The 27,475-nt window shown below is 42.3% G+C and overlaps 1 protein-coding gene across 1 annotated transcript; it reads right to left on the bottom strand.

Moving 5' to 3' along the window:
* Window positions 1–1,037: 1,037 nt before the first annotated feature.
* On the bottom strand, window positions 1,038–27,101 carry Fastkd1 (FAST kinase domains 1). The gene is made up of 14 exons (XM_021153735.3): window positions 25,725–27,101; window positions 25,250–25,318; window positions 22,753–22,878; window positions 21,546–21,944; window positions 19,615–19,725; window positions 18,208–18,339; window positions 16,355–16,841; window positions 14,110–14,224; window positions 10,867–10,995; window positions 8,265–8,396; window positions 7,649–7,762; window positions 4,857–4,986; window positions 3,881–3,995; window positions 1,038–1,402 (listed from the first exon to the last, which is right to left on the bottom strand). Exons 1-14 carry the CDS (start codon window positions 26,057–26,059, stop codon window positions 1,307–1,309), a joined length of 2,490 nt encoding a protein of 829 aa, XP_021009394.1. The 5' UTR covers window positions 26,060–27,101; the 3' UTR covers window positions 1,038–1,306.
* Between the last annotated feature and the right edge of the window lie 374 nt (window positions 27,102–27,475).

The raw sequence follows: 27,475 nt of genomic DNA, 5'->3' as shown, positions 1-27,475 counted from the left end.
GGGACACAAACAATAGGGAAGGGGGAAAGGACCCAGGAGGAGTTGGAGAGGGGAATGAGAGATGGATTTGAATTAATCAAAATAAAATCTTCATGCATGAAAAAAATAGAAAAATTTAAAATTTTCACATTATAAATTTTTTTCTTTTCCTTTTTCTCTTTTCTTTTTTTTTTTTTCTTTTCCTTTTTCTTTTTTCTTTTTCTTTTTTTGAAGGGTCGGTGCTTTGAGACAATGTCTCACACTATTGCCTAGGCTGGCCTGGAGCTCACATTGACCTTCATCTCACAGCAAGTCTCCTATCTCACCTCCAGAGTGTTGGGATTAACTCACTTATGAAAAGGGTGCTTAGTTGGGCATGATACCACGTACCTCATGCCTATACGCCCAACATTTAGGAGGCAGAGATAGGAGGAATGCCACAGGTTGAGACCAGTCAGGTCTACTTAGGATTTTAAAAATATTTTTTAAAGATGTATTTAATTATTTTAATGTATATGAGTACACACTGTAGCTGTACAGATAGTTGTGAGCCTTCATCCGATCTTTAGGAATTGAATTTAGGAACTCTGCTCAACTCCGTTCAACTCCATTCGCTCCCATTGGCCCCCCTAGCTCAGTCCCTGCTCGCTCTGGCCCAAAGATTTATTTATTATTAGAAATAAGTATACTGAAGCTGTCTTCAGATGCATCAGGAGAGGACGTCAGATCTCATGGTGGTTGCTGGGATTTGAACTCAGAACCTTTGGAAGAGCAGTCAGTGCTCTTACCTGCTGAGCCATCTCACCAGCATATAAAAAATTATATAAAATATAAAACTTTACTACGGTTTCTTGTCTCACTGAGAGGAGCCGTGAGGTCATGTGCTGTTGGCTTGTTACCTCTGACCTTTTACTACACTTCCAACCCACTTCCTACTGATTTGCTTTAACTCCAATAGAGCTCTTGATATTCCCAAATACATCAGGCTTTTCCAAGTCAGAATATGTACCCTTAGAATTTTTTAAATTGAGTTAAGCATCTTAAGTAAATACATATATGGTGGGCCATAGTCATTTTATTTTTTAAAAAGATTTATTTGTTTGTTTGTTTGTTTATTTGTTTATTTATTTATTTATTATGTATACAGTGTTCTGCCTGCATGTATGCCTGCAGGCCAGAAGAGGGTCCCAGATCACATTATAGATGGTTATGAGCCACCATGTGGGTGCTGGGGATTGAACTTAGGACCTCTGCAAAAGCAGCCAGTGCTCTTTTCCTCTGTGCCACCTCTCCAGCCCGCCACAGCCATTTTAAATGAAAACTACAGTCATGATTTGCCTGCTCCAAATAGATGTTCTCTCAGGTAGTCCATCCGTGCATCCTTCGTTGACATTGCCATAGAGTTCCACTCAAAGTAAGGGATCTGCAAAGGAAGTGACTCATTTGAGTACAAGTTTTAAAGCCACTGAAGAACGCCTTTTCAATTCAAGGCGTTCTTAATTTGATTCTCCCACCATCAGATGGAGCTCCCTACCGAGTGAGTGAGGGGCAACATAAGCGTTTCAATGACCGTTTCAGAGATTTATACAATGTGCACACAGCTGTAAGACAGAAACACTCTGCTGAGTCTCGGAGGAGCTGAGCTGAGGGTGCGCAGATGATTTGCTGCTTCGTTAAGCTAGATGGACACGGAGAAGGTATCGTGGAGATAACAGAAACAGGCTCTTCAAAGACAGTGCGCTGGGCCTAGACATGGAGCATCGTACTGACTGGCATTCTGACTCACTGCCCCCAGTAGGAAAGAAAGCAGGCATGGTGGTTCCAGCTGTGTTACCAACACTCCAGAAACTGAGCCAGAAAAAGTACCAGAAGTTGAAGGCCATACTGGGCTGAACCAGCGTGAGTTCTAGCCCAGCATGGCTATAGCATACTACCATGTCTCAACCACAGTACACCCCTCCCATTAAAAAAAAAAAATGGGAGAGACAGATGGGAATAGAGAGATGACTTAGAAGTTAAAATTACTGGCTGCTCTTCCAGCGTACCTAGGTTTGATTCCCTGTACCTACAACTCCAGCTCCCGGGGACCCAGTGCTGTCTTCTGGCCTCTTTGGGCATCAGACAGGCATACAGGCAAGCATATATATATATATATATATATATATATATAAGTAACATTTAAAGCAAAAACAAGCCAACCAAGAAACCAGCCTCACTATTTCCTTAACCTCCCAGCTAATTATAAACAGTACTTGATCTGACCTCCATGGACCCCAAGCATGCATGTGATGTACAGACCTATAAATAGGCAGAACACTCACTCATAAAAAATAAAAATAAAATAGATTAAAAATTTGAAAAGAGAAAGAAGAAAACCACAATGTTCATCACCGACCCTAGGCTAGCAGGGGGGTTGAGCATTTCTATTGGGCTCTAATTTGTGAAAGTCATGCCTACTGTGCGCATGTGTGGGGATGTAGGTGCTTAAAACCATGGAAAAAATGTGCTATATCATTTCTTAGGCTGTCATGCTTTACTGCTTAAGAGGCTAGACTGTTTACACAGAGCTGGTGAGGCTCTCCCCAAACATAACGGAATCACTCCTATTAACTTCTTACGCCATCTTGTAACAAAAGCTGAAATTTTGCCATTTCAATGCACCTAAAAGATGATTTTCTATATATACCCTTGGTAACAGATTTTAAATAAATCGTATAAGATGATAAAGGATTTAAATCGTACAATAATGTAGAGGAAAATAGCTCTAAAAACATTTTTATATTGAATGTTTATTTGAAATCAAGTGATTTTATACATAAAGTTCAATTACATATACATGGGCTGGAGAGCTAGCTCAACGGTTAAGGTCACACACTGCTCTTGCAGAGGATCTGAGTTAGGTTCCCAGCGCCCATGTCAGGAGGCTCACAACCACCTGTAACTCCAGCTCCTGAGGGATTCAACTCCCTACCCCCACAGGACGGCACTCACATGCACATACTCACACTCAGATACCCACATACATACATGAATTTTAAAATAAATCTTTAAAAGGAAGTAGAGCAGCTACATAAACCACAGGGCAGGCTATGAGCCTTCCCGGCAAGGCTGGAGCCTACTGAAGCACGGCCTCTCAATTCTCAGAAGCCAAGTGGGCGTTCTTCCTGCCACCGCCTAGAAAACGTGTTCTGCCTCACAGCTCCCGTCTTCCCCATTCCACAACATCAACAGAAGGCATTTCCCACTACATAGTCTGTGTATGATACTTTAGCCTTTTCCTCTTAAAACCCTGTCCATAACGCCTAACATGCAAAAAAATAAACATGGAAACCAGAAAAGTTGTCTTATGTGTTTATTTTTTTGAGACAAGTTCTCATTGTGTATCCCTGGCTGGCCTGGAACACAATACATAGACAAGGCTATCCTCAAGCTCAGAGATCCACCTGCCTCTGCCTCTTAAGAACTGAAAATATGAGCCAGCTCTACCACCAGCTCTTCTTCTAGTGAGACCAGGTCTCACTAGGTAGTCGATCCTAGCCTTGAACTTGCTATGTGGCACAGGCTAGCCTCAAACTTGAGATCCTTCTGCCTCAGACTTATAAGTGCTGGGATTACAAGCCTGCCCACCATGCCTTTAAAAACGTGTGTGTGTGTGTGTGTGTGTGTTGCACATGGGAGCAGATACACATGCCCATGTGTGCAGGGCAAGCAGACCGTGTGTGGCTCCATCACTCCCAGCCTTATTCCCTTGAGAAAAGGTCTCTCACTGAGCCCAGAGCTAGGCTGGTGGAGCAAGCCCCAGCGATCCGCCTATCTCTGCCCACACAGCAAAGGGATGGTGCTCCTGGCCATACCCGTCCCAGCATGCCTCTTTAGAGGCTGTTATGTGACTATTTCATACCTGAATAACACGGTAGCCCAAGATTTCCAAATGCCGCTTTTTCATAGCAGATTTTCCTTTTAAGTGAGGAATGTTTGAACAAAAGGCTCTTACATCCAAAAATTCTATAGCAATCCTAAAAAAATAAAAATATTTACTTCCAAAATTAAAATGAGAATTTAAGTAACCGGTAGCCACAAGCCTTTTGGGAGAAAAACAGTATCTGTATGAACTAACAAAAGGTAAGTGACTATAAATCAGTATAATACCAAGGTTTTTATTTTGTTCATTCTCTGAGTCACAGCATCAAGCAGCCCAGTGAGGTGGTTTGAATGACTGTCCCCACCCACTCCCATTTCTCCAATTTGAATACTTGGTCCCTGTTTGTGGCTCTATTTGGAGAGGCTTGGAGAGGTGTGATGTTGCAAAGGAAGTATGTCACTAGGGCCAGGATTTGGCATTCCCAGTTTGCTTGCTCTGAGTCCTGCCTGTGGTTCAAGAAATGAGCTCTCAGCTGTTCCAGTCACCATACCCACCTGCTGCCATGCTTCCAGACTCTCATCTCTCTGGAACAACAAGCCGCCTCTAAGTAGACTTGCCCATGGTGTCTTGTCACAGCAATAAACAACTAATAAAAAACTGATTAATACAAGCTAGCCTTGAACTACTGATCATCTTGCTTCTAGCCCCCAAGTGCTGGGATGGCCGGCATCCACCACACCCAGCTCCAAATGACTACTTCTCCCAGCAGAGAAGGGGCGGATACAAAGACGAAGACCCTGTCCTCCTGGATAAGGGCAACCAGGCCGTCACTTACTTATACAGACTGCTGGACAGTGACAGCCACAGGAAGATTACAAAGGTAGACGGCAAAAGTATAGATGCAGATGGTGCGGATGTCTGAATAGCAGGTGCTATCTATCACCAACCCTTAATAAAAGAGGCTCTAGTACAATACCGAATATAATGGTTCAAAATTATCATAAAACTAAATTACCTCTCAGCTTCTGGTGGAAGTCTTGGCTCAACTCTTGAATCCCAGTGCATGTCCGGGGATTTTCTGGGAGCTATGCTATAGCTTTCATAAGGCAGAGGTTTTTTTCGTTTATCCAAAATGCATTCAAAACCTATTTTAAGAAGGAAGAAGAATCAACAGTATAAATTAGATAAATTCTAACAGCCAAAAGTTTAATATTTACATGAATATTTATATAGACACACATGTATTTCAAAGAGCAAAAAGAGCAATATAGCTCCCTGCCTGTCCAACTTAGTTTGTAAGGTAAGGTACCCAATGGTACTTTTCTTTGAAAATCAATAAATATCAAGCAAGTATTAAACCCCAGCACACAGCTGGATACCCTTAGACCTGATCTAAGCCAAATCATATCAAAGAGTTTTGCTTTAAGCCAGGCACGGTGACACATGCCTGGAGCCTCAGCACCTAGGAGGCTAAGGGAGAAGGTAAGCTGGGAACAGCCAAGCCGCAGACAGCCAGACTTTCTCAGCAACGACAACGACAACAACAACAACAAGGTCTACTGTAAGATCTTTCAAGCTTCTTGGTCATGTTAGGAGGATGCTAAGACAAGCCCTGTGAAAACCAGTGAAGCAAGGCCAAGCCCTCCTAACAAACTGCATGTACAGGAAGTATGTCGACACGGAAATGTTTTTCTTAGACAAAATGGAACAGTCAATGCAGGAAGAAATGGTACATGTAGAAACCTGCTATGCCGGCCTCCCTTGTGGAGCCTAGACTTAGGCAAGGAACTACAGGTAATGGTTACTAAAGCCAGCAGGGCAAACCTTCAAGAGGGAACTAACAGATGAATCGGTCTGAAGAACGTTATCTACTCCCTGTGGAGTGGTGACTTTTAGTACAGGGCAATAAGAAATAGCCATCTGTGAGACAGTGTGGCCAAAGACCAATCAAAGCTAGAATTCATTAAGCACCTACCTCTAACTGCTGGATTACTAGGAAGGTCAACAACATGAGCAAGTTAAACAATACCACAGGGTGCAGTCAGAAGAGTCTAGATGAGGAAAGTATTTTCTAATAAGTTATAAGAGGGGGGGGAAAGAAAAATAGAACTGAAGCAAAAAAAAAAAAAAAAAAAAAAAGGCAAATTAACCAAATGTTTGGATCCCAACTTGAACAAATAAATCATAACATATATAAGAAACAACCGCCGGGCGTGGTGGCGCACGCCTTTAATCCCAGCACTCGGGAGGCAGAGGCAGGCGGATTTCTGAGTTCGAGGCCAGCCTGGTCTACAAAGTGAGTTCCAGGACAGCCCGGGCTACACAGAGAAACCCTGTCTCGAAAAACCAAAAAAAAAAAAAAAAAAAAAGAAACAACCATGAAGGCTATATAACATTATGAAATTAAAATTATTCTACTTTTCTGTTTTTGAGAATGGGGTCCTGCTATGTTGCTGAGCTGGTCAAGAATCCCAAGGCTCCAGTCATCCTCCTGCCTCTGCCTCGGCCTCTTACTCGGCTAGAACCTACGCCACATCTCAGCGCTAATCTATGGGGTGGTTTGAACGAGATGCTCCCCATGTTCTCAGGCATCTGAGTACAGGTTCCCAGGTGCACTCTGTAAGGATGCTTAGGAGGTGTGGCCTTGCTGGAAGAAGTGCATCCCTGGGAGCAGCCCTTGAGGTTTCAAAGCCTCCTCCCATCCCCCATGGACTCTGCATCCATTCCTGCCTCCATGTTCCTGCCTTGAGCTCCTATCCTGACTTTCCTGGTTGATGGACTAGGAGCTGTCAGATGAAATAAACCTTCTCCCCACATTGATTTCAGTTATGGTGTTTATTACAGCAATAGAAAGTCTGCAATGTGAGTTCTAGGATGGCCAGGGCAACACAGAGAAACCCTGTCTCCAAAAACAAAAAACAAAAAAACAAAGAGCAAAGAAAAACAACAAGAAAAACAACAAAAAAGAAGAAAACAAGCTAGGAAAGATGGTCTTAGCCAAAATCTACACAATGGAAGTTAATCACTAGTACGATAGGGTTAAGAGCGGAGCCTTTAGGAGGCGATAGACTCATGTGGGCATACCTTATAAGACACATCGACCCCTGCAAACAAGAGAAATAGGGGCATGGGGACAGCTGGAGAAGACACCAAAGTCCTACACTTTCCCCAAAGCCCATCTGTAGGTTTTGGTTTTCATTCTCTCTTTGCTTTTGAGACAGGGCCTTGCTGTTGCCCAGGCTCACCTAAACCTCCTGAGCAGCTGTCATTACAGGCACGTGCCATGTCCAGGTAGGACAGAATCTTTGGAAGACTCAGAAACGTCTAGCGAATCTGAATCTGGGCTTAACTTAGCTCTGATGAAGACTAACTTTTTTTTTCCTGAATAACAGAAATATTGATCGTTATCAAAGATGGGCCATAGGAATGAACGTCAGGATTCTTTTTTTTTTTGTCTTTGTTTGAAATTTTTCATGATTAAAAATTTGAAATGAAATTATAAACCTGGAGCTTGGGAGATGGCTCAGTGAAGAAGACTCAAGGCCACTGCAGAGGACCCGGGTTGGGTCTCCAGCACCCACTGTGGCTCATCACCATCAGTAGCTCCAGCTCTACAGGAATCGGCTCCCTCTTCTGGCCTCCGTGAGTAATAAGGCTACACTTAGTGCACTTCCACGCAGGTAAAATACTTATTCTGTATGTAAATCTTAACAACCAAGTGTAAACCGTTCTAAAGTTCCAGCTAATCAGAAGACTCCAGTAGATTGAGTTTGGTTGGAAAGGACCAGACGTCTGCAGGTGACTCACCCACTGTGTGGTAATACGGTGAAAGAGCAGAAGGCTTCACACATTGGTGTCCTCCCAGGACCTCTGCTAACATTTTATAGATCTGTTGTTGGGCTCCATTCATAACACCGGTATCTTAGGAAAATTGAAAAATAAAATTAAAAGTCATCCTAATGTGACAACATGAGAAACGGACATTTTTATGCAGAGCCTCAAGGCTGGTAAGTGGCTCACCAGGTTCGTAAAAGTGCTCGCCTCCCATCCCAAGGACCTGAGTTTGATCAGAGCCCGGATAAAGGTAGAAGGAGAGAACAGACCCTAGAAAGTTACCATCTGTCCCTCCACACACGCCTGTGTGAGCAACCACAGGCACACCCAAAAAGTACATATACACATTGCGAGCCTAGTGCTGTCCATGCGGACAAACACTAAATTCAGCGGGAGACAAGTGTTTATTCAAGTGCTCCAGTGTCCAGCTAAACTCCTGTAAAATGAATTCCACTTACAAAAGTATTGAACAAGCCATAGGCCCTCTTGAAAACTCTAGACTTTATGGTGATAATAATAATAATAATATGCTACCTAATAATCTGTTCTTGAATAAACTGTACTCTCTTTACCAAAAGAAAACTCAAACCTTTGTTAAACTGTCGTTGACAAAAGCGGTCATGAAACCACGGAACCTGAAGCTCGGGGCACTCCAAGCAGACTGCTCTGTTTAACTCCATAAGGCGGAACTGGATCCTTGCCCTCAGACTTGAAGGTAAAACTGGAATTAAGATCACATTAGTAACGGATGTGGAGAGTCCAGACCCAACAGGAACAAGTCACGTCTTCATATGATGACCTGCACTCTTGGCTGACACTTGAACTCTTACAGAATGGAGAATGTCACTCCACTAGTACACAAAGGCTTCAGGTCTTTAACTTGATGTTTGCCCAAGATACAATTAAAAACTTAAAAGGCATCCTAATGTGGCAACGTGAGAAACGGACATTTTTATGCAGAGCCTCGGGGCTGGCAAGTGGTTCAGCAGGTTTGTAAAAGTGCTTGCCTCCCAATCCTCCCAATCTTTACGTTGATGTTTGCCCAAGATACAATGTGCAAAACACAGGAAACTCAAGAAGAAGGAAAACCAAAGTGTGGACACTTTGTCCCTCCTTAGTATGGGGAACAAAATACCCATGTAAGGAGTTACAGAGACAAAGTTTGGAGCTGAGATGGAAGAAACAACCATGCAGAGATTGCCCCACCCGGGGATCCATCCCATAATCAACCACCAAATGCAGACACTATTGCATATGCCAGCAAGATTTTGCTGACATGACCCTGATATAGCTGTCTCGTGTGAGGCCATGCCAGTGCCTGGCAAATACAGAAGTGGATGCTCACAGTCATCTATTGGATGGAACACAGGACCCCCAATGGAGGAGCTAGAGAAAGTACCCAAGGAGCTGAAGGGGTCTGTAATCCTATAGGTGGAATCACAATATGAACTAACCAGTACCCCCTGAGCTCTTGTCTCTAGCTGCATATGTAGCAGAAGATGGCCCAGTCGGCCATCATTGGGAGGAGAAGCCTTTGGTCTAGCAAACTTTATATGCCCTAGTACAGGGGAACGCCAGGACCAAGAAGTGGGAGTGGGTGGGCTGGGGAGCAGGGCGGGGGGAGGGTATAGGGTACTTTCGGAATAGCATTTGAATTGTAAATGAAGAAAATATCTAATAAAAAAATTGTTTAAAAAAAAGTTGATTTGTTTGGTAAGATGATGAAGACCAATTTCTACACTTTGTTCATTTTAAAGCTACATTTTAAAAAATGCTACCAAGAATTTTCATTGACTTCCTTTAGGATATTCCATATTTTAGAATTTATCCTAAGGAAACAATCCATGGTTCTTGTGTAGCATTCATTATGTGTAACGGACAAGAAACAACCTATAAAACAAGAAATAAGGGTCCTGGGATATAACTACAGTGACCTGCCTGCGGTGCATGCATAGGCCCTGGGTTCAATCCACAGCACTGCCTTTTTTTAAAAAAGGGGCATCCTACTTTCAGATAAAGTTCTTCTATAGCAATATAATGGTATGATATGAATCTAGTAAAAATATGACATCAAAAATATTTTATGTCATGGAAAGCTGTTCATAATATAGTAATGAGAACAGCAATGTAAAAAGCAATTTAAGGGCAGGAGAGATGGCTCAGTGGTTAAGAGCACCGACTACTCTTCCAGAGATTCTGAGTTCAACTCCCAGCAACCACATGGTGGTTCACAATCATCTATTATAGGATCTGATGACCTCTTCCGGGGTCTGAAAATAGCTACAGTGTACTCATATATACATAAAATAAATAAAATTCTTTTAAAAAATAAATAAATAATAAAAAGCAATTTAAGATCTCCATCCATTTAAAACACTTTGATCCATGAGTGTTTATATGAGATCAAAGGAAGTACGCCAAGTGCCTAGGGTCAGCCCAGGGGTAGTTTGTTCAGCATGCAGAACACCCAGGGCTCATTGCTTCCCACACAAAATAAAAAGAAGGAATGGCAAGCACCACCCCAGAGGTCGCAGTTGTACTTGAAGGTAGAATTAGGGACATTAGCAAACTTTGATGTTGTTTAATGTGTTTTCCAAAGTTTCTATAATATTCATAAATTTTTTTTAAAGATTTATTTATTTATTATTATATGTAAGTACACTGTAACTGTCTTCAGACACACCAGAAGAGAGCGTCAGGTCTCATTACGGATGGTTGTGAGCCACCATGTTGTTGCTGGGATTTGAACTCTGGACCTTCGGAAGAGCAGTAGGGTGCTCTTATCCACTGAGCCATCTCACCAGCCCCCATAAATTTTTTAAAGATAGGATACAAGGCCCTGGCTGGCCTGACCTGGTCAGTTTCAAACTTTCAGCCATTCTCTTGCCTCAGCAATGCTAAAATCATATATATATATATATATATATATATATATATATATATATATATACATACACACACATATGGAGAGATCTATATCTCTATATCTGTGTGTTATATGCCTATTATATATTTTATATATTTATAATTATATTCACATATACATATATGTATACACATACATCCCTACCCTCCAAGTCCTGGAGATGAAACTTAGGATTTAACAAATGCTAATAAAGCATTATGGGCACAACTGACACTTGCGTATAAAGTGCATATAATAAATTCTAAAAGTAAATGTAGACACGTACTTTCAAGCTGGGAATCTAATCTGGCTAGGAACTCGATGTTAAACATTTTCTTTAGCAGATCTTCTGGAAAATATCCAAGTACAGCCAAAGAAAAACCAAGAAACACTAATGTACCAGGATCCAATGTACCTAAAAAAAATAAGTTTAAAATTGTAATGTACTGATGTTTTGCATATACATGTGAACAGGTAAGCTGTTTAGATATAGTCAAGCTTTTTTAAATGATATAAAAGAAAACATCATATCAACATAAAATTAATCTATACCATTACAAGTCAACAGTAATTTAGGGGCAGAGAAAGAAAGTTGGACAAAAGAAAGTACTGCTGACCCAGCATGGTGGCATATACCTTTAATCCCAGCACCCAGGAGGCAGAGGAGGAGGCAGGGAGAGCTCTGTGAGTTATCTATAGACTACTGTAATCTACAGAGTAAGTTCCAGGACAGCCAGAGCTACACAGAGAAACCTTGTCTCGAAAAGCCAGAAAAAGAGAGAGACAGAGACACAGGGACAGAGACACAGGGACAGAGACAGAGTCTTCTGACACGGGAGAAGGGACACACGAACATAATCCACTGGCATGATAATTCTTATAATGGACAGAAAAGGCAAACCCAAAGTCTTAACGTGTGGTGGCACACAGCTAGAATCCCAGCACTTGGGAGGCTGAGTCAGGAGGTCTGTACAAGTTTGAGACCAGCCTGGCTGCATTACAGTTGCAGGTCTGTCTAGGCTAAGGTGAGAACTTGTCTTCAAAGCCAGACAAACCAAGATCTTTCCGTTCGGATTTCTTTGCTGTATTTATTTTGTAAAAGACCAAATCATGAATGAGGCAAATAGCTAGGTGCACTAGATGTAACCTCAGTGCTTAAAAGGAGAAGACAGGAGGATCAAGAGTTCAAGGCTAACCTCACATACATGCTACATACCAAGTTTGAGGCTACCTTGTACTACATGAGACCCTGTATAAAATACACACACGCACACGCACACACACACAGTTCTCAACCTGTGAGTCTCAATCCCTTTGTGGTGGAATGACCCTTTCACAGGGTTCTCCTAAGTCTTTATGAAAACACAGATATTTATATTATGATTCATAACAGTACCAAAATTACAGTTATGAAGTAGCAATGAAAATAACTTTATGGTTGGGTCAGCACAGCATGAGGAACTTATTAAAGCATTGCAGCATCAGGAAGGCTGAGAACCACTGCTCTAGAGGATTCTAGTTTGATTCCCAGCACCCACACGGCAGCTCATAACCATCTGTTAACACCAGTTCCAGAGGACCTAATGCTCTCTTCTGGCCTCCATGGGGACCAGGCATGTAAGTGGTACATAGATATATATGTAGGCAAAACATTCATACATAAAATTACAAAAAATATTGTAAATGGGTCTAAACCATAATATACTGTATGTACCACAAGGTATTTTTGCAGACAATGTGTAATACAGCCACCACTAGTAACCAGATAATCTATAAGATGACACATCTTCAATAAACCAGCCAATCTTTATTATTTCAAAACAAAAGAAGCAGCAGGAAGGAGGTGATAAAATTAAACAAAGATCATTTTCAAAGACACACACACACACAAATCAGAGGCTTATCACTCAAGCACTAAGGAAGCTGCACACAAGGCTCAAGACTTCAAGGCCAGGGCTAGGGAGATGGCTCGGTGGGTAAAGGGCTTGCTATACAAAGCATGAAGACCTGAGTCCAGTGTGCCAGAACCCACATAAAAAGCTGGCATGGCCGCACGCACCTGTGACCCAATGCCAGGGATGGAGACAGAAGGATCCCAGCAGTTCACCCACCAGCCAACCTAGCTCAATCAGTGAGCTCTAGGTTCAGTGCTGACCATGCCACAAAACAAGTGAGGTAGAGGGGCTGAGGTGTCTCGGCGGGTCTTGACAGAGCTTCCCAAGCAAGTCTGAGAACCTGAGTTCGGATCCTCAGAACCACAGGAAGCAGGGGGCGGGGGGTGGGAATGGGAGGCAGAAAAAGAGCATGCTGGGAAGCTCCTGGGTCAACCAACTAGGACTACACAGCGACAAACAGGAGATGCTCAACAAGAGCAAAGTCAAGGACCAACACCTGGGACCGTCTTCTTCCACTCACACTAGAAAATGTGTATGTGCACACACACACACACACTGCACACACACACACACACACACACACACTCACTGCACAAGCACATACATGAGTCTAGCCTGAGCTACAGATTGAGAACCAAATGGAAAATTGGTAAGAGATGGGAAATTTTGATAATGGTCTCAGCAATAGATGGCACTGCTCGTTGTCCTGGTTATAGTGCTGGCATAATGGTTACAAAGGAGGGTGTCCCCTTTCCCTGAAGCCTACGGAATGGATAATTCAAAGGTTCATCATTTGCAACGAATGACAGGACTCAAGCTAGACTGGGGACATACTACATAGACGCTTGTCCCTTCAACTTTAATAGGTTTTTGAAAACCTCTGTAACAGGAAGGGAAAAAGACACAATCTTTTCCCAGGTGTGTGTGGTGGTATTCTAGATTATAAGAAATGAAATACATAGCCACCAAAAGCGACAAAGTAAGTAGTACAGTGGCTACAATTCAGGAGACTTTAAACACTGGAGTCTACTAGGGATTCAGGGACCACTGACGTTTCTTAGTGTGCTAACAGTATGTGCTGATACAAGGGACTTGCATCATCCTGAGCAGGTGTATGCCTCAGTACCACAGTATAACATCCCCTGTGGGGCACAGGGCGGGGGGCGAAGGTAAGCAAGAGAGATAAGGTAAGTATGACAAAATATTAACATTATCAAGTCCACCCTGTGAATATATTCATGTTCATTGAGCAATTCTTACATTAATCTGTTATGTTTGTATTTTTAAAAGTCTCAGAGAAATGGCTACTTCTCTTCTTTTGAGATGGGTTCTTCCAAGACACAACAGGTAGCGAAGTAGTTAGATAGAGGGATAGATGATAGACAGACAGATGTCCATCCAGGTAGACTTGAACTCCCCCCGCCCCCATAGCCAAGCTGGTATCAAGCAATCAATCCTTCTGCCTCACCAAAGTGCTGGAATTTCGAAAACACACCATCACACCCAGTAGTACAGAATTTCCAGCTATTTTTGAATACCCAATATTGAAGGCCACTGTAATAGCTTCTGGCTCATATTTACAATATGAATCTATTGGACCACTCATTCATTATATTGTCAAACACCTTACTTACCTAAGTAAGAATTACAGCATTGGACACACGCTCCAAAGAATTCATCCTTTTGAGGTGGATCATAGTTCAGAATGCTGAATGGGAGAATAATAGCAAGGACTGAAAAGGGATGGATCTGTAAAATTGAAAAATTTAATATAAGCTTCAGCAAATTTTAACCTATCGCTTCAGATGAAGTCTAACATGCCCATAGTGAAAGTACAGATGTCCCGCTTATTAGCCTTTGTATCCCACAGTGCTTTAAAGCTGTGACTATTAGTAACCGTAAAAACGTTAGTATAAAAAAAAGTCAGCCAGTCTACGATGTGATTCTGCAAGGTGTAAAGAGGCCTGTTCTGTTTCCATCACTCACTGAAAATCAGCAGGAAGCAGCCCCTGTTATTCCCATGCCATCAGTGCCTGGATCAGAGTAGCATCATGCCACAGCCAGCTAGCTCCGGAGAGCCGTCGGCACTTCCCCCAACCTATTCTTTACCTCTGATGCTTTTGAGTCACAGTCTCTACAGCCCAAGCTGGCCTCAAACTCAAGGTTGGGTGCTAGGATTGTGGGTGTGAGCTCTGAACCTGGCAGCACTGGGGCGTTGGACCTAAGGGCACGTGCGTCTACACAAGCACTGTTCCACTGAACCACACCTGCTCCATTTTCTCACTTGCTTATTCACTCGCTCATCTAAGCACCTGTCAGGCACAAAGCTAAGCAAGCAAGACATCGTGTTCAGTTGGCAAGACATCGTGTTCAGTTGTGGAAAATACCAGCTTCTAAAATAAAGACCTTATCCATATATATATATATATATATATATATATATATATATATATATCCCAGTCATTGTGTAAATAAGCATCCTCTCTCACAGGCTCACAGGATCCACAAAGGAGCTTTTCCAATATAATTTCAGAAACAGATATACACGGACAACTCAGGAATGCTGATTTCAGTAGACACCTTATACATTTCTCAGTCTTCACACTTATCTCTCATATCTCGTGTGTGTGTGTGTGTGTGTGTGTGTGTGTGTCACATCTGAGTGTGTAAGTCAGAGACTAGCTTTGTGCAGTTGGTTCTCTCCTTCCATGTTTAAGAAGAAACTAAGGTCAGTCAGACTTGCACCATTGGAGAGGCAAGTCCACTTACTCACTGATCCATCTTGTCAGGCCTATAATAGTGACACCCAGGATTACAGAAAAAAAAATTAAAAATCAGTTGTTTTCGAAGCCGGGCGTGGTGGCGCACACCTTTGATCCCAGCACTTGGGAGGCAGAGGCAGGCAGATTTCTGAGTTCAAGGCCAGCCTGGTCTACAAAGTGAATTCCAGGACAGCCAGGGCTATACAGAGAAACCCTGTCTCAAAAAACAAAACAACAAACAACAACAACAAAAAATCAGTTGTTTTCTACCTAATATTGAAAATATTGCCAGTTGTGATGGCACACACCAGTAGGATTTACTGAAGGAAGTGGAGACAGAAAGACCACAAGTTTGACCACAAGTTTGAGGCCAGCCTGGGCTACAAATTTTAAAGCCAGGAAGTAGTGGCACACACTTTTAATCCCAGGACTTGGGTGGCAGAGACAGATAGATCATTTTGAGTTCAAGGCCAGCCCGGTCTATAGAGTGAATTCTAGGACATCCAGGACTGTTACACAGAGAAACACTCTCAAACAAAAATCAATCAATCCATCTGACCTCTGATCTTAGCTGGGCATAGTGGCACATGACTTTAATCCTGGCACTAGGAGGCAGAGGCAGGAAGATCTCTGAGTTCAAGGTGAGCCTGGTCTATACAGTGGGTTCCAGGTCAGCCATAGCTACACAATGAGATCCTGTCTCAAAAACAAAACAAAACAAAACAAAACAAAATCCTTCTGACTTAAGGGCTGAAGGACTAAATGACTACTCATCTCTCCAGATCTGTGGCCAGAGGAGCAAAGCGCCCACTCTGGTTTGTTTTGTTTGAGACAAGTTCTCTGTGCCTGTTCACTTTGACCTTAAATTCTTGGCAATACTCCTGCTTCTGCCTCCTAAATGCTGAGGTTATAAGTGTGACATCACACCCTGATACAAAGTGGTCTTAAAGAGAAAAAGAACAAATGGATGAACTAGAAGCCAGAGGTGAGTTTTTAAGCTTCATGCTGTAATCTAAGTTCGGAAAGTAATTAATTAAAGGATCTATAATTATAAAAAAGGTATGTTTCTAGAAGCTGACAACGGTGTAAAAAGTAATGTCTAACACTTAAGTGTCACCTTTCCAATCTGCTGAACGGCCACTGAAGCTATCCTATCGAGCAGCAGTGTGTTGAGGTAGTTAGTTCTGGAAAGAAAAGACGCGATCTTGGCAACATTGCTGTAATCTATTTCATCCATGAAACGCAGCAGAGCAGCCATGGATTCTTCCAGTAAGGATTCGTGAAGCCATTCTCCCTTCAAAGACTTGAGCTCCTCCCACAGAAGAGCCAAGTTGGTGCTCTGTTGCAGCCGGAGACGGCCCCAGTGATCTAGTTTCTGAAGGAGGTCCAGTTGCTTTCCAGTAGTACTCGCCAAGCAGGCGTGATCACTCTGAATCCAGCGCATGAGACATGCTACCAAATCACTCAGTTCCCTGAAGTCACACTGTGGTAGAACTGCTTCAATCCGGGAGACAGCTGTTTCACAGAGGTGAGGATGTGGGAGCATGGACAGAGCAGAGACCAGAACAGAAATCTCACTGGGTGTGACACTAGCTTCCAAACGACTATCATGTAAAGGAGAAAGAAGGAGAAAAGTACAATTAACACACCAGCAACAAAAAACACCCAAAATACACGAATTAAAATAGTGTTACACAACTGTTCTTAACAGGTGAGGTAACTTTAGAAAGCCACTTCATTTATGACTTATTCACAGGAGATAGATCTCAGGGGTCACTAAGGAAAAACTCAGGTGACATAACTATGCTCCAAACTTTTTTATGAAAAAAAAAAAAAAAACAAAACCCACCTCACCATCAGTGGGAAGAACGGTGCCCAGTGCTGATGCTAGGGAGTGTTGAGCCCTGTGTCTCCGTAACCCTTGGGAGCTGCTGGGACCCTGAGTAGTCCCTGGCATGGGGGAGCCTCAATAATACCAAATCAATTCCCTTCTTATATATGTGCCCAGGACATACTGCCTTGTCACTGGCAGACAGACACACTGGCAGACAGGCAGACAGGCAGACAGACAGACAGACAGACAGACACACATACACACACACACCGGACCTCTCTAATCTTACTTCTCTAAATCTGCACAGTAACTACCTCAGCATGAGAGCAGTAATTCTTTTTTGTTTTGTTTTTGTTTTTGAGACAGGGTTTCCTTATGTAGGCCTGGCTGTCCTCGAACTCACAGAGATCCACCTGCCTCTACCTCCTGAGTGCTGGGATTAAAGGTGTGTGCCCCCAGTTCGAGAACAGTAACTGCTAAACAACAAATTAAGAACTGGTCACTCTAAGGCACCTGTACGCTTGGAAGTGTAGAAGAAAAGATTCAATCATATTAAATTCAAAACTGAGGTGCTATGATTTTATTATTTGTTGTTTTGGAGTTCTGAAATCCTATCTAAAATGAACAAAGAAAGAACTAACACATACACACACACACACACTCCACTGATTGCTTGTCAAATAAAATGATCATAATATTACATGCTAGTCACAGTGCATTGGCAAAGGCATTGTCATTCATTATTAGTAAGCTTAGAGATTAAAGTTAGCAATACTTCACTTTAACACAATTAAATCAATGGAAAACTGTGTAACTTCTAAATTATAACACAGTGTTACATATCCATAGAAAATACGGTAATTTTCAGTTATTAATGTAAATGGAAAATTGTATGAAAAACCGCTTTCTTATTAATATCACCATTATATGGTTGTTTAGTTGTATATTGGGGATCACACTCAGGGTTCACATATGCTAATACAGCATGCTAGGTATAACCTAGACCTTAAAAATTCAGTAATAAGTCATTCAGTTTTATCCAGAAAACTCTAGCTACATGGATGGATTTTTCAAATGAAATACTAACTTAATAAATAAAATACTAACTTTATTTTTTTAAATACTTAAAATCTTACCTGAGAAGTAATTCTCTGAGTTTCATAAAGAGCTCCTTACTTTGAAAATGTAGAAAAGTCAATGCTTGTATTATCTTCAATAGCTCTATTGATTTATAGTTATCCAAATGTTTGTACAGAACAGAAACAATCCTAAAAAGAACACACATTATAAACAAGCGATTCACTTATTTATTAAACAATTGCTAAACAGACTTCATGCCACACACTCTACTCTATGTTGGAGATCAGTAAATTTATCTCATTTTCTGTTTTTACAGAATTCTCTCAAGATGCTGACAGAAACATAAGTAACTAAAATAAAGGACAATCATGAAGTGTAAATTTGAAAAGGGGGAGAAAAGCGTAACTGTAGGAATAGGAAGATCACTTAGCAGTTAAGAGCATTGGCTGTTTTTTTTTTTTTTTTTTTTTTTTCTGTGTATCCCTGGCTATCCTGGAACTCACTTTGTAGACCAGGCTGGCCTCAAACTCAGAAATCCACCTGCCTCTGCCTCCCGAGTGCTGGGATTAAAGGCGTGAGCCACCACGCCCAGCTCGAGCTTTGGCTGTTTAGTAAGACCTGGGTTTAGGTCCCAGCACCCACATGGTGGCTCACAATGATCTGTAACTCCAGTTTCAGGGTATCCAACAACTTCTGGCCTCAGCCAGAACCAGGCATGCACATGATCCAAATACATATATGCAAGCCAATAGTCACACACATAATTTTTTTACATAGTATTTTTTAAAGAAGAACATAGCTTTATGAGAGAGAGACAGAGACAGACAGACAGAGAGACAGAGAGAGAGAGAGAAAAGGCATCATATTCCATTCCCTGCTGCCAAGAACAGTTTTATCATAAGTTGCTAACAATTAGCAACACTAATCCAATTTTCTTCCATAATCTTCTGGCCCTCACATGGACATGCTAACTTCAATTGAGGGAGGAGGAGGGGGAGGGGAAGGGGGAGGTGGAAAGGGAGGAGGGGGAGGGAAAAGTGATGAGAAATGAGACTAAGTAGCCTTCACTAAAGAGACATATGATAAAGAAAAAGTAAACGTATGCAATTTGAATGGTTTTTTTTCCTTCTTAAATCTCACGTTGCCAATAAGCTACTGTATGACATTATAGGCGACAGTGAGACAAGTACACATGGAAGCTTCGGGATTCACAGCGCCCTTGCTCTATGCACTGTGACGCTCTGCTCCAGTCTATAGCAGCAGTAAACGGAATAAAAACTGCTGTAAACAACGCTGTCTCGGTTCTGAAACCCCAAACGGGAACATAAGCAAAGCGTTCTGCGACCATCCCTTACTACTTCAAAACAATCAAACATTAAGTACTTCCGTCAGAAATACAAAAACAACAAACAATACTTATGAGTGACAACGAAACTGAGCGCCATGAACTCAGGAAAGAGTACTTTTTAATCAAGTGTGAATTTCTGCTTTCCATATCTGCCATTGCTCCCAACACGATCAGCGCTTGCTGGCTGCTTAGCTCCTCTGACAGCAGTAGTATGGTTGATTTAAGCCTAGATGCAAAAATAAATATTTTTTTTAATGTTAGAAAACTAGCTTTCAGTTTGTTTTAATGAACAGCTTTGGGGTACCACATAGAAAACTCCAGATCCCTCTTCTGTGGAGGTCTCTGAAGCCCTGGGACAGAAGCGTAAGGGGAAGAAGAGCTCCTCTTGGTTATCTGCAGATGACCACGGTTCCTGGGCTGGGGAAATGGCTCAGGTCAGAGTGTGCAGTACTCTTGCAGAAGACTCAAGTTTGGCTCCCAGCATCCATTTCAGGTGGGTCACAATCACCTGTAACTCCAGCTCCAGGGAGCTACACTACTACAGGACACTGGGGGCTTCTGCACTCACACGTGCTGATACCCACAGACACATGTGTACACATAATTTAAAATATTTTAAGAGAGTGCTAGAATTGCAAACATTCCATATACTTATGCCAAGTAGGGGGATCTTATGCACTGCATAACTCTAGCCTCATAGCCTAGGAAGGGAGAATCTAATGATGTTTGTGTATTTAATATCTACTCATCTTCTACCAATATCTCAATGTTTTAAATGGAATAAGATCTGGCCAAAGTACCATAAATACTCCTATGTATATCACATCCAACCAAATGTCACCCATAAATCTATATTCCAGATATTTGGGAGGCTGAAACAGAACTGCAAGTGTTCAAGACTTGCCTGAGCAACTTAGTGAGACTGTCTCCAAATAAAAAGTAAATAGGTAAGAGTGCTTGTCTATATGTGGAAGACCCTAGGTTTAATTCATAGGACAAAAAAAAAAAATCCAACTAAATATTCCAAATATTTATATCTATACCAATGTCCTATGAAAACAGAAATTCTTTTTTTTTAAGATTTATTTATTATATGCAAGTACACTGTAGCTGTCTTCAGTCACCTTAGAAGAGGGCATCAGACTTCATTACAGATGATCATGAACCACCATATGGTTGCTGGGATTTGAACTCAGGACCCTCAGAAGAACAGTCCATGTTCTTAACTGCTGAGCCATCTCTCCAGCCCCAAAACAGAAATTCTTAAGAGATTCAAACTCACTCAAGCCTAGTGCTGTTGGGACACCTGTAACTACACACCTAATTGCTTTTATTTTGTTTGGCTGTGTGTGGGTGTGTGCAAGATGGGGTCCTGCTTTGCAGTCCTGGCTGGCCTGGGACTCCCTCTGTAACCCAGGGTGGCCTCAAACTCACAATACTCCTCCCAAGGACTGGGATCACAGCCAGGCACCCCAAAGAAGTATATTTGTTTTAGTTACTGCTAATAGTTTTCTGTTTCAATATACCTAGGTGTGTGTGTATGTATATATATATGTATATGTACATGTACATATATATATATACATATATAATCATTTCTAATAACAGAACTATTTGTTCTAGAATTAAAATAATTATTTGGAACATATGTTACATTAACATTGCCTTAGTTAGGGTTTCTATTTTGGTGATAAAACACCATGACCAAAACCAACCTAGGGACTTTGATGGTGAATATGATGCAGTAACGCTGTACCATGACGCACTATTTAGACTATTATGGTCTAAACAGCCCACTCTCTTCTGCTGGGTCCTGATTCTCATGCTTCTGTGCAAACCCAGGAAGGGCTCATCAAAACACTGAGGTGGCACCCTCATCTTTTATCCTGTCCACTGGTTAGAACACACCGGTAGTTTAAAAGTTGGCAATGCAAGTGAGTCAGAAGAATCAGAGAGCAGAGGGTCACTGGTTAGTTCCCCTTCTGTAGCAGAACCAAGTGATCGGAAGGCTCCAGCATGAGAAGAAAAGCATTAAAGTGAGCTTACTGTTTCTTTATCTCAGGTCTGGCCACCGGCCCCAGAGCGGCAAACAATCTGACAAAGCTTTCAGGATGATCAGAAGGGAGGGTCATCTCAGCCAGCCTCCCTCGAGCTGCTTCAACAAATTCAAAGCTGTGAAACTGTAGAAACTGATACAGGCTAAGGATTTTACTGATGGACTCCAAATCAAGATGGCTCATGTTTCTTATAAACACTTGATTACACCTCTCTAACAGTGGGTAATGACTGTATTTGACATTTCGAAGAAACAGTAATATCCTTCTTGCAATGTTGACTTTGGAAGAATTTACAGTGTCAAAAAGAAGTTCTGTTCTGGTCACCAGTCGTTCCTGGAAACACGGTGATATTAATGAAGAAATGCTGACCATTAAGACAGACAAGGCCCTGAAGGATAAAAAAGATACACATTTTGATATCATTAACAAAAATGACCAATTATAAATGAAATGACTAGATATGGCAAGAAACTGGCAAGCATATTGTTTTATGCCATAAATTGTCTCCTTCATTTATTCATTTTTTTTTCCCCTAGCACCATGAAAAACAGTTCCCTGGTTCTGACCCGGGGATATCATGTCTTCTGCTGCTACATGCAAAGCCATGACAGATGGCTGGGGACATGGCAGGCAAACTTGGTGAGTTAAAAATCTTAGATGCTGAGGCTGGAGAGATGGCTCAGAGGTTAATAGCACTCACTGACTGTTCTTCCAGAGGTTAGGAGTTCAAATCGCAGCAACCATGTGGTGGCTCACAACCATCTGTAATGAAATCTGATGCCCTCAGCTAGGCAGCGCACACCTTTAATCCCACCACTTGGGAGGCAGAGGTAGGCAGATTTCTGAGTTCGAGGCCAGCCTGCTCTACAGAGTGAGTTCCAGGACAGCTAGGGCAATACAAAGAAACCCTGTCTCGAAAAACAAAACAAAACAAAACAAAAAAGAAATCTGATGCCCTCGTCTGGTGTGTCTTTAGATAGCTAGAGTGTACTTATATATAATAAATAAATAAAATCTTAAAAAAAGTCTTAGATGCTTCAAAAAGCTGGACAATACCAAGCAGCTTTTGCCATCGATGTTTTATAGATGGGATGATAAGCTCACAAGAGACGAGGTTATAATGAGGCCGGACAGATCTCTATCCGCACCCAAAGTCTGCACTTGCCCGCCCACGCAATGCTCCCAAATAGAGGTACCTTAAGTCCTGGATGGTTTCCAGTCTCCTATTTACAATATCAGCTATTTTCCCCATTAATGGACTGAAATACAGATGCTGATCGGCCAAGCAAGTGGAAAATATGGACAGCACATTAGTATCAAACCTATTAAAAGAAACACAAATGAGATCACTAGTATCAATAAGAACACATGATGCAGTTGTGAAATAAGATAAGAACAAAAATATTAATGTGTTACTCCTCCAAGACGAACAGCGTGTGCCCAGCATGTAGAGGCAAGGCCCTGGGTTTGGGTTTGAGCTTTAACATCACAGAAAAAGAACAGATGTGGAGTACATCTGGGAGAAGTGAGGGGTATGTTTCGAGGAGTATATTTTGAATATGTTTAAAACACATTGTATGAGATTCAGTTCAGTACTTTAGAAAGATTTAAAAGAGAAACACTCAAAACTATTCTATTTTTAAATTATAAACTGTTTTTAGGAGACATGGAATGCTGACTCATTTGCATATTAGCAAATAAAAGTTCTATGAAAATGTTTAGAATTTAAGCATAGGGAAAAGGCTCCAATCTGTTCCAGGGAATGGCAAGACAAAACTGAAGTACTATACACTTCAGTGTTTTCCTTTCCCTTCCTTTTCTGTTTGGTGAGTTGCGGAGAGCAAACCCCAGGGCTTATATGCACTTCGGCAAGCCTGCCACCACCATCAAGCTCCATTCTCAGTGACTGGGTTTTAATGTGTTGCTACTGTTTGTCTTGTTTATTAAAAGCACCAGTGTTGAGGCTAGAGAGATGACTCAATGGTACATACTGCTCTTCCAGGGAATCCACGTTGGCTTTCTAGCATTCACATCAGGTGGCTCACAACTAGCTGTTAACTCCAGCTCTGGGGGCTCCAGCACCTTCCTTTGGCCTCTGCAGGCACCTGCACACATGTGCACATAGCCCCCCACCCAACAAACAAACAAACTTAAATATCAGGGTTGAAAAGGTGGCCTGGCAGGTGAATCGTAGCACCCATGTGGTAGGTTACAGATTGTCATCTGTGACTCCAGTTCCTGAGAGGCTGCCTCAAAATACATTTTAAAAAATAAAACAAAAAAAAAAATCTACTTTTCAGCATAAGGACGTTCCTAGCAGCACAACACATAATAACCAAAACTGCAGATAATCCACATATTTATGGCTAATACAATGGAAACGTATCCAACAGTATTAGACCTGAAACTTACTTTCTTTTCTTTTTCTTTTTGAGTGAAGTCAAACTTGTTAACAGCAATATAAAACAAGCTAAGATGGAAAGGTACCATTTAGCAGGAGCAGATATTGGCAGAGATGCTTACTTTCTGTAGGAAGCTTTGCGGACTATAACCTGTGGTCACCACCCACTGCCCCCTTACAGAAAGGGAGTGGCAGAAAGCCAGGCATGTTCCACAATGTTGTTCGCTCTCCCATTTCTCCAAACTGCTGCCTTTCTTTTTGCTTCTTCCATATCCCTGCAATCTAGGGATGTTCTGTTGTTGTTGTTCTTGTTGTTGTTACTTATTTATTCCGTGTGTTTGGGTGCCTTGTCTGCAGTATGTCCGTGCACCTCGTGTGGTAGTTGTGCCCTTGGAAGCCCGAGGCAGCCTCTCAGGAACTGGAGTCACAGATGACAATCTGTAACCTACCACATGAGTGCTACGATTCACCTGCCAGGCCACCTTTTCAACCCCGATCTTTAAGTTTGTTTGCTTTATGTAGAGTCCGTCAGAATCTTATGCATCTGAAGCAGAACTCTTCAAGAGTCGAAGCAACTAGTTCATAACTGCCTGTGACACCACACCGCGGTTACATTTTATTAATATGCATGCGGGAAAGGATACTGAAGCCTGCTGACTGAGAGGGGAACTCCTGAAATACCTGCCTTGCTTTACTAAGTAAACACTACTCTTGACACAATTTAAAACCCTCCTCAAACAGGCCAGGAGTGGCGTTTGAACCCAGCACCGGGAGGCAGATGCTGGCAGATCTCTGATTTTGAGGCCAGCCTGGTATCAAGGGCTGGAGATGGCTCAGTGGTAAGAGGGTGTGGTCTACAGAACGAGTTCCCGGAAGTCCTGCCTCAGAGTAAACAAAACAAACAAGCGCCTTGGCCGCCTCTTAGGCCTTTTAGAATCATCGAAGAGAAATTTTGTTGCGTGCGTTACAAATAGGTCAGTGCTTCAGTAACTGGGAAACTTCTTCATAGTAGAGATGAGTCTACGCCAATCTCTAAGAACGCTGCAGTCTATGAGAAAGAAACTACCAAGCCCAGAATTCCCTGCGCGCATATTACCACAGCCGGTTTATTGTGGTGCTAGGGATGGAATCCTGGGTCTCATGTATGCAAGCGCACATTCCAACAACAAAGCTCCATCCCCAGGCCCAGTACATTTTTCTTTCCTGTGAAATGTCATTCTTTTCCTATATTCCATCCTGATAATCTCCCACAGAATAGCTCTGATTTTCTATGACAAGCCCAGCATACTTGCCTTTCCAGTCTTTTCCATGCTTCTGTAACCAGTGCTTCGATTAGTGGGTGATGGGATTCAACTGCAAACCTCAATAAAAAACAAGGAAATGAACCTCTTAATCATCAAGGCTAGCCATGTCTACATTCCTAATTTTCAAAAACTGTATCACCAATTAATATCAAAGAATCTTTAAAAAAAAAAAAAAATCCTTAAAAAGACCAGGCGTAGTGGCGCATGCCTTTAATCCCAGCACTTGGGAGGCAGAGGTAGGCGGATTTCTGAGTTCGAGGCCAGCCTGGTCTACATAGTTCCAGGACAGCCAGGGAACCCTGTCTCGAAAAACCAAAAAAAAAAAAAAAAAAACCCAACCTTAAAATAATAACATTATCAGAAAAACTATCTCCTGGAAGAAGGGCTTTTCCGTTTTTAAAGGATTCTTAGAAAATTAAAATATAAACTATAGTTCTTTCCATAAAATTGAGAGGCAACTTACTGCTTTATGCTGTATAACACATCCACCAGGGTAGCGTCACTCATTGCTGGGATGTGATTTGCCGTAACGCTGCAAAGAGTAAGAAACTGGGGATGGTTTCTAACATGGTCAACGTTTTTTTCCAAGACGGTCTTCTGCTTCTGAAACTGCCAAAGTACATTAAACGCACAGCCCACTTGCTGTTCGGAGAGCGTTGCCGTATTCCTCTCAATAAGGCCAAACACTTGTTCTTCGTCTGTACACTTCTGCATCTGAGTAATTAATGACTCACAACTGAAGGGGCGGACCGGAAACGCTCTCCAAGAGAGTAGAGAGATGCTTCGTAGACGGAACATATTTATAACGGACGGGGCTCCAAAATAGAGGTTTCTTTTCTTAGCACAATTTTTCTTTGGTTAAAAAAAAAAAAAGCATCTACACTAGAAGTCAGGTATAATGTGACAATATAAAATCTGGCTTTCATTCACGTGTTTTATTTCCATCCGGGCGGCTCTAAATCCATTCCAATAGAATCTGTAAAACAACTGGTTAACCTTGGTTACTCTTATGTCATTATTATCAAATTGGTCCCCCAAATTCAAATGTCAAGTAAGGAGGATTTTTTTCTTTCCTTTGGACTACAGACTTTGTTCTTGGTCTGAACCAGCTGCATTTGATCCAAAATGAAACAGCCGGGGGGTGGGATGGGGGGTAGGAGGGGCGGAAAGGGGGTCTCTTCCTGCACCCAATTTAAAAATGTTTCTTCTCAATTCTGACCACAAAGCAGCATTAGGAAACAAAATCAAGAAAGGTTTGTTTGTTTTTAAGAGTATTGGCTTGCTTGTTTGTGGAGATAGTGTCTCATCCTGTAGCCCAATCTACGACGATTACAAAAAGGTGACCTTGGGGAAACCATTTAACTAAAGGAGACGCCTTGGGAGTGTGACACGGTTGGAAGTGCAGTGAGCTGGTTTTGAGTGTGGCACAGCCCCATGGTCCACAGATGACAGGTATTCCGAGCACCTGGCAGGCAGGAAAATTGACCTCCACCTGCCCAGATGGCAACGGTGCTCTGCGCCACGGAGAACCCAAACAGGTACGGAGACCGCAGCCGCTAAGCTAAACCCACGCGTCCCGGGCGGAACCCTGCGGAGTACGGAAGGCAGAGCCACTGACCAACCGGCGAGTCCTTCCCACGCCCCGCACGGCCCTACGGGGTTGCTCTGGACGCCTCAGAAGGCAGGGATCATCCAAGGCCTGGCAGCAGCAGCGGGAAGCTGGCGTCTCTCGCTCACCAGTAACGTCCAAGTGTATTTAGCCTTCCCTGAGGAAACTTCTCCCGGTAACAGAGCGTGTCCCAGAGCGGAAGAAAAGCGATCCCAGGGCGGCGTGCACCAAGAAAGCTCGCACTACACCTCCCAGAAGGCACAGCGAGAGGCATAGGCAGGCCATACGCACGCAGGGAGTTCTGGGCTTTGTAGTTTCTTTCTCATAGACTCCAGCGTTCTTCGTGATTGGCGGAGACTCAGGTCCCTTAAGTGTATCTCTATTTTGAAGATGTTTCCCAGTCGCTGAAGCACTGACCTATTTGTAACGCACACTACAAAATATTCTTTTTGATGATTCTAGAAGGCCTATGAGGCGGCAAAGGCTCTGAGAAAGTGAGTTCTATCCCAGGTCCCCACAAGAAGGAAGAAGGTAGCCAATTCCTTCTTGTTGTTCTCTGACCACACACACACAGATGCACATACATAATTTTAAATTTTTATTAA

The sequence above is a fragment of the Mus caroli genome, unplaced genomic scaffold (genome assembly GCF_978045245.1).
Source record: "Mus caroli unplaced genomic scaffold, Mus_caroli_1 scaffold_2, whole genome shotgun sequence".
Classification (NCBI taxonomy): Eukaryota; Metazoa; Chordata; class Mammalia; order Rodentia; family Muridae; genus Mus; species Mus caroli.
Note: the sequence above shows the minus strand (reverse complement) of the source record. Positions and strands in the feature narration are given on the sequence as shown.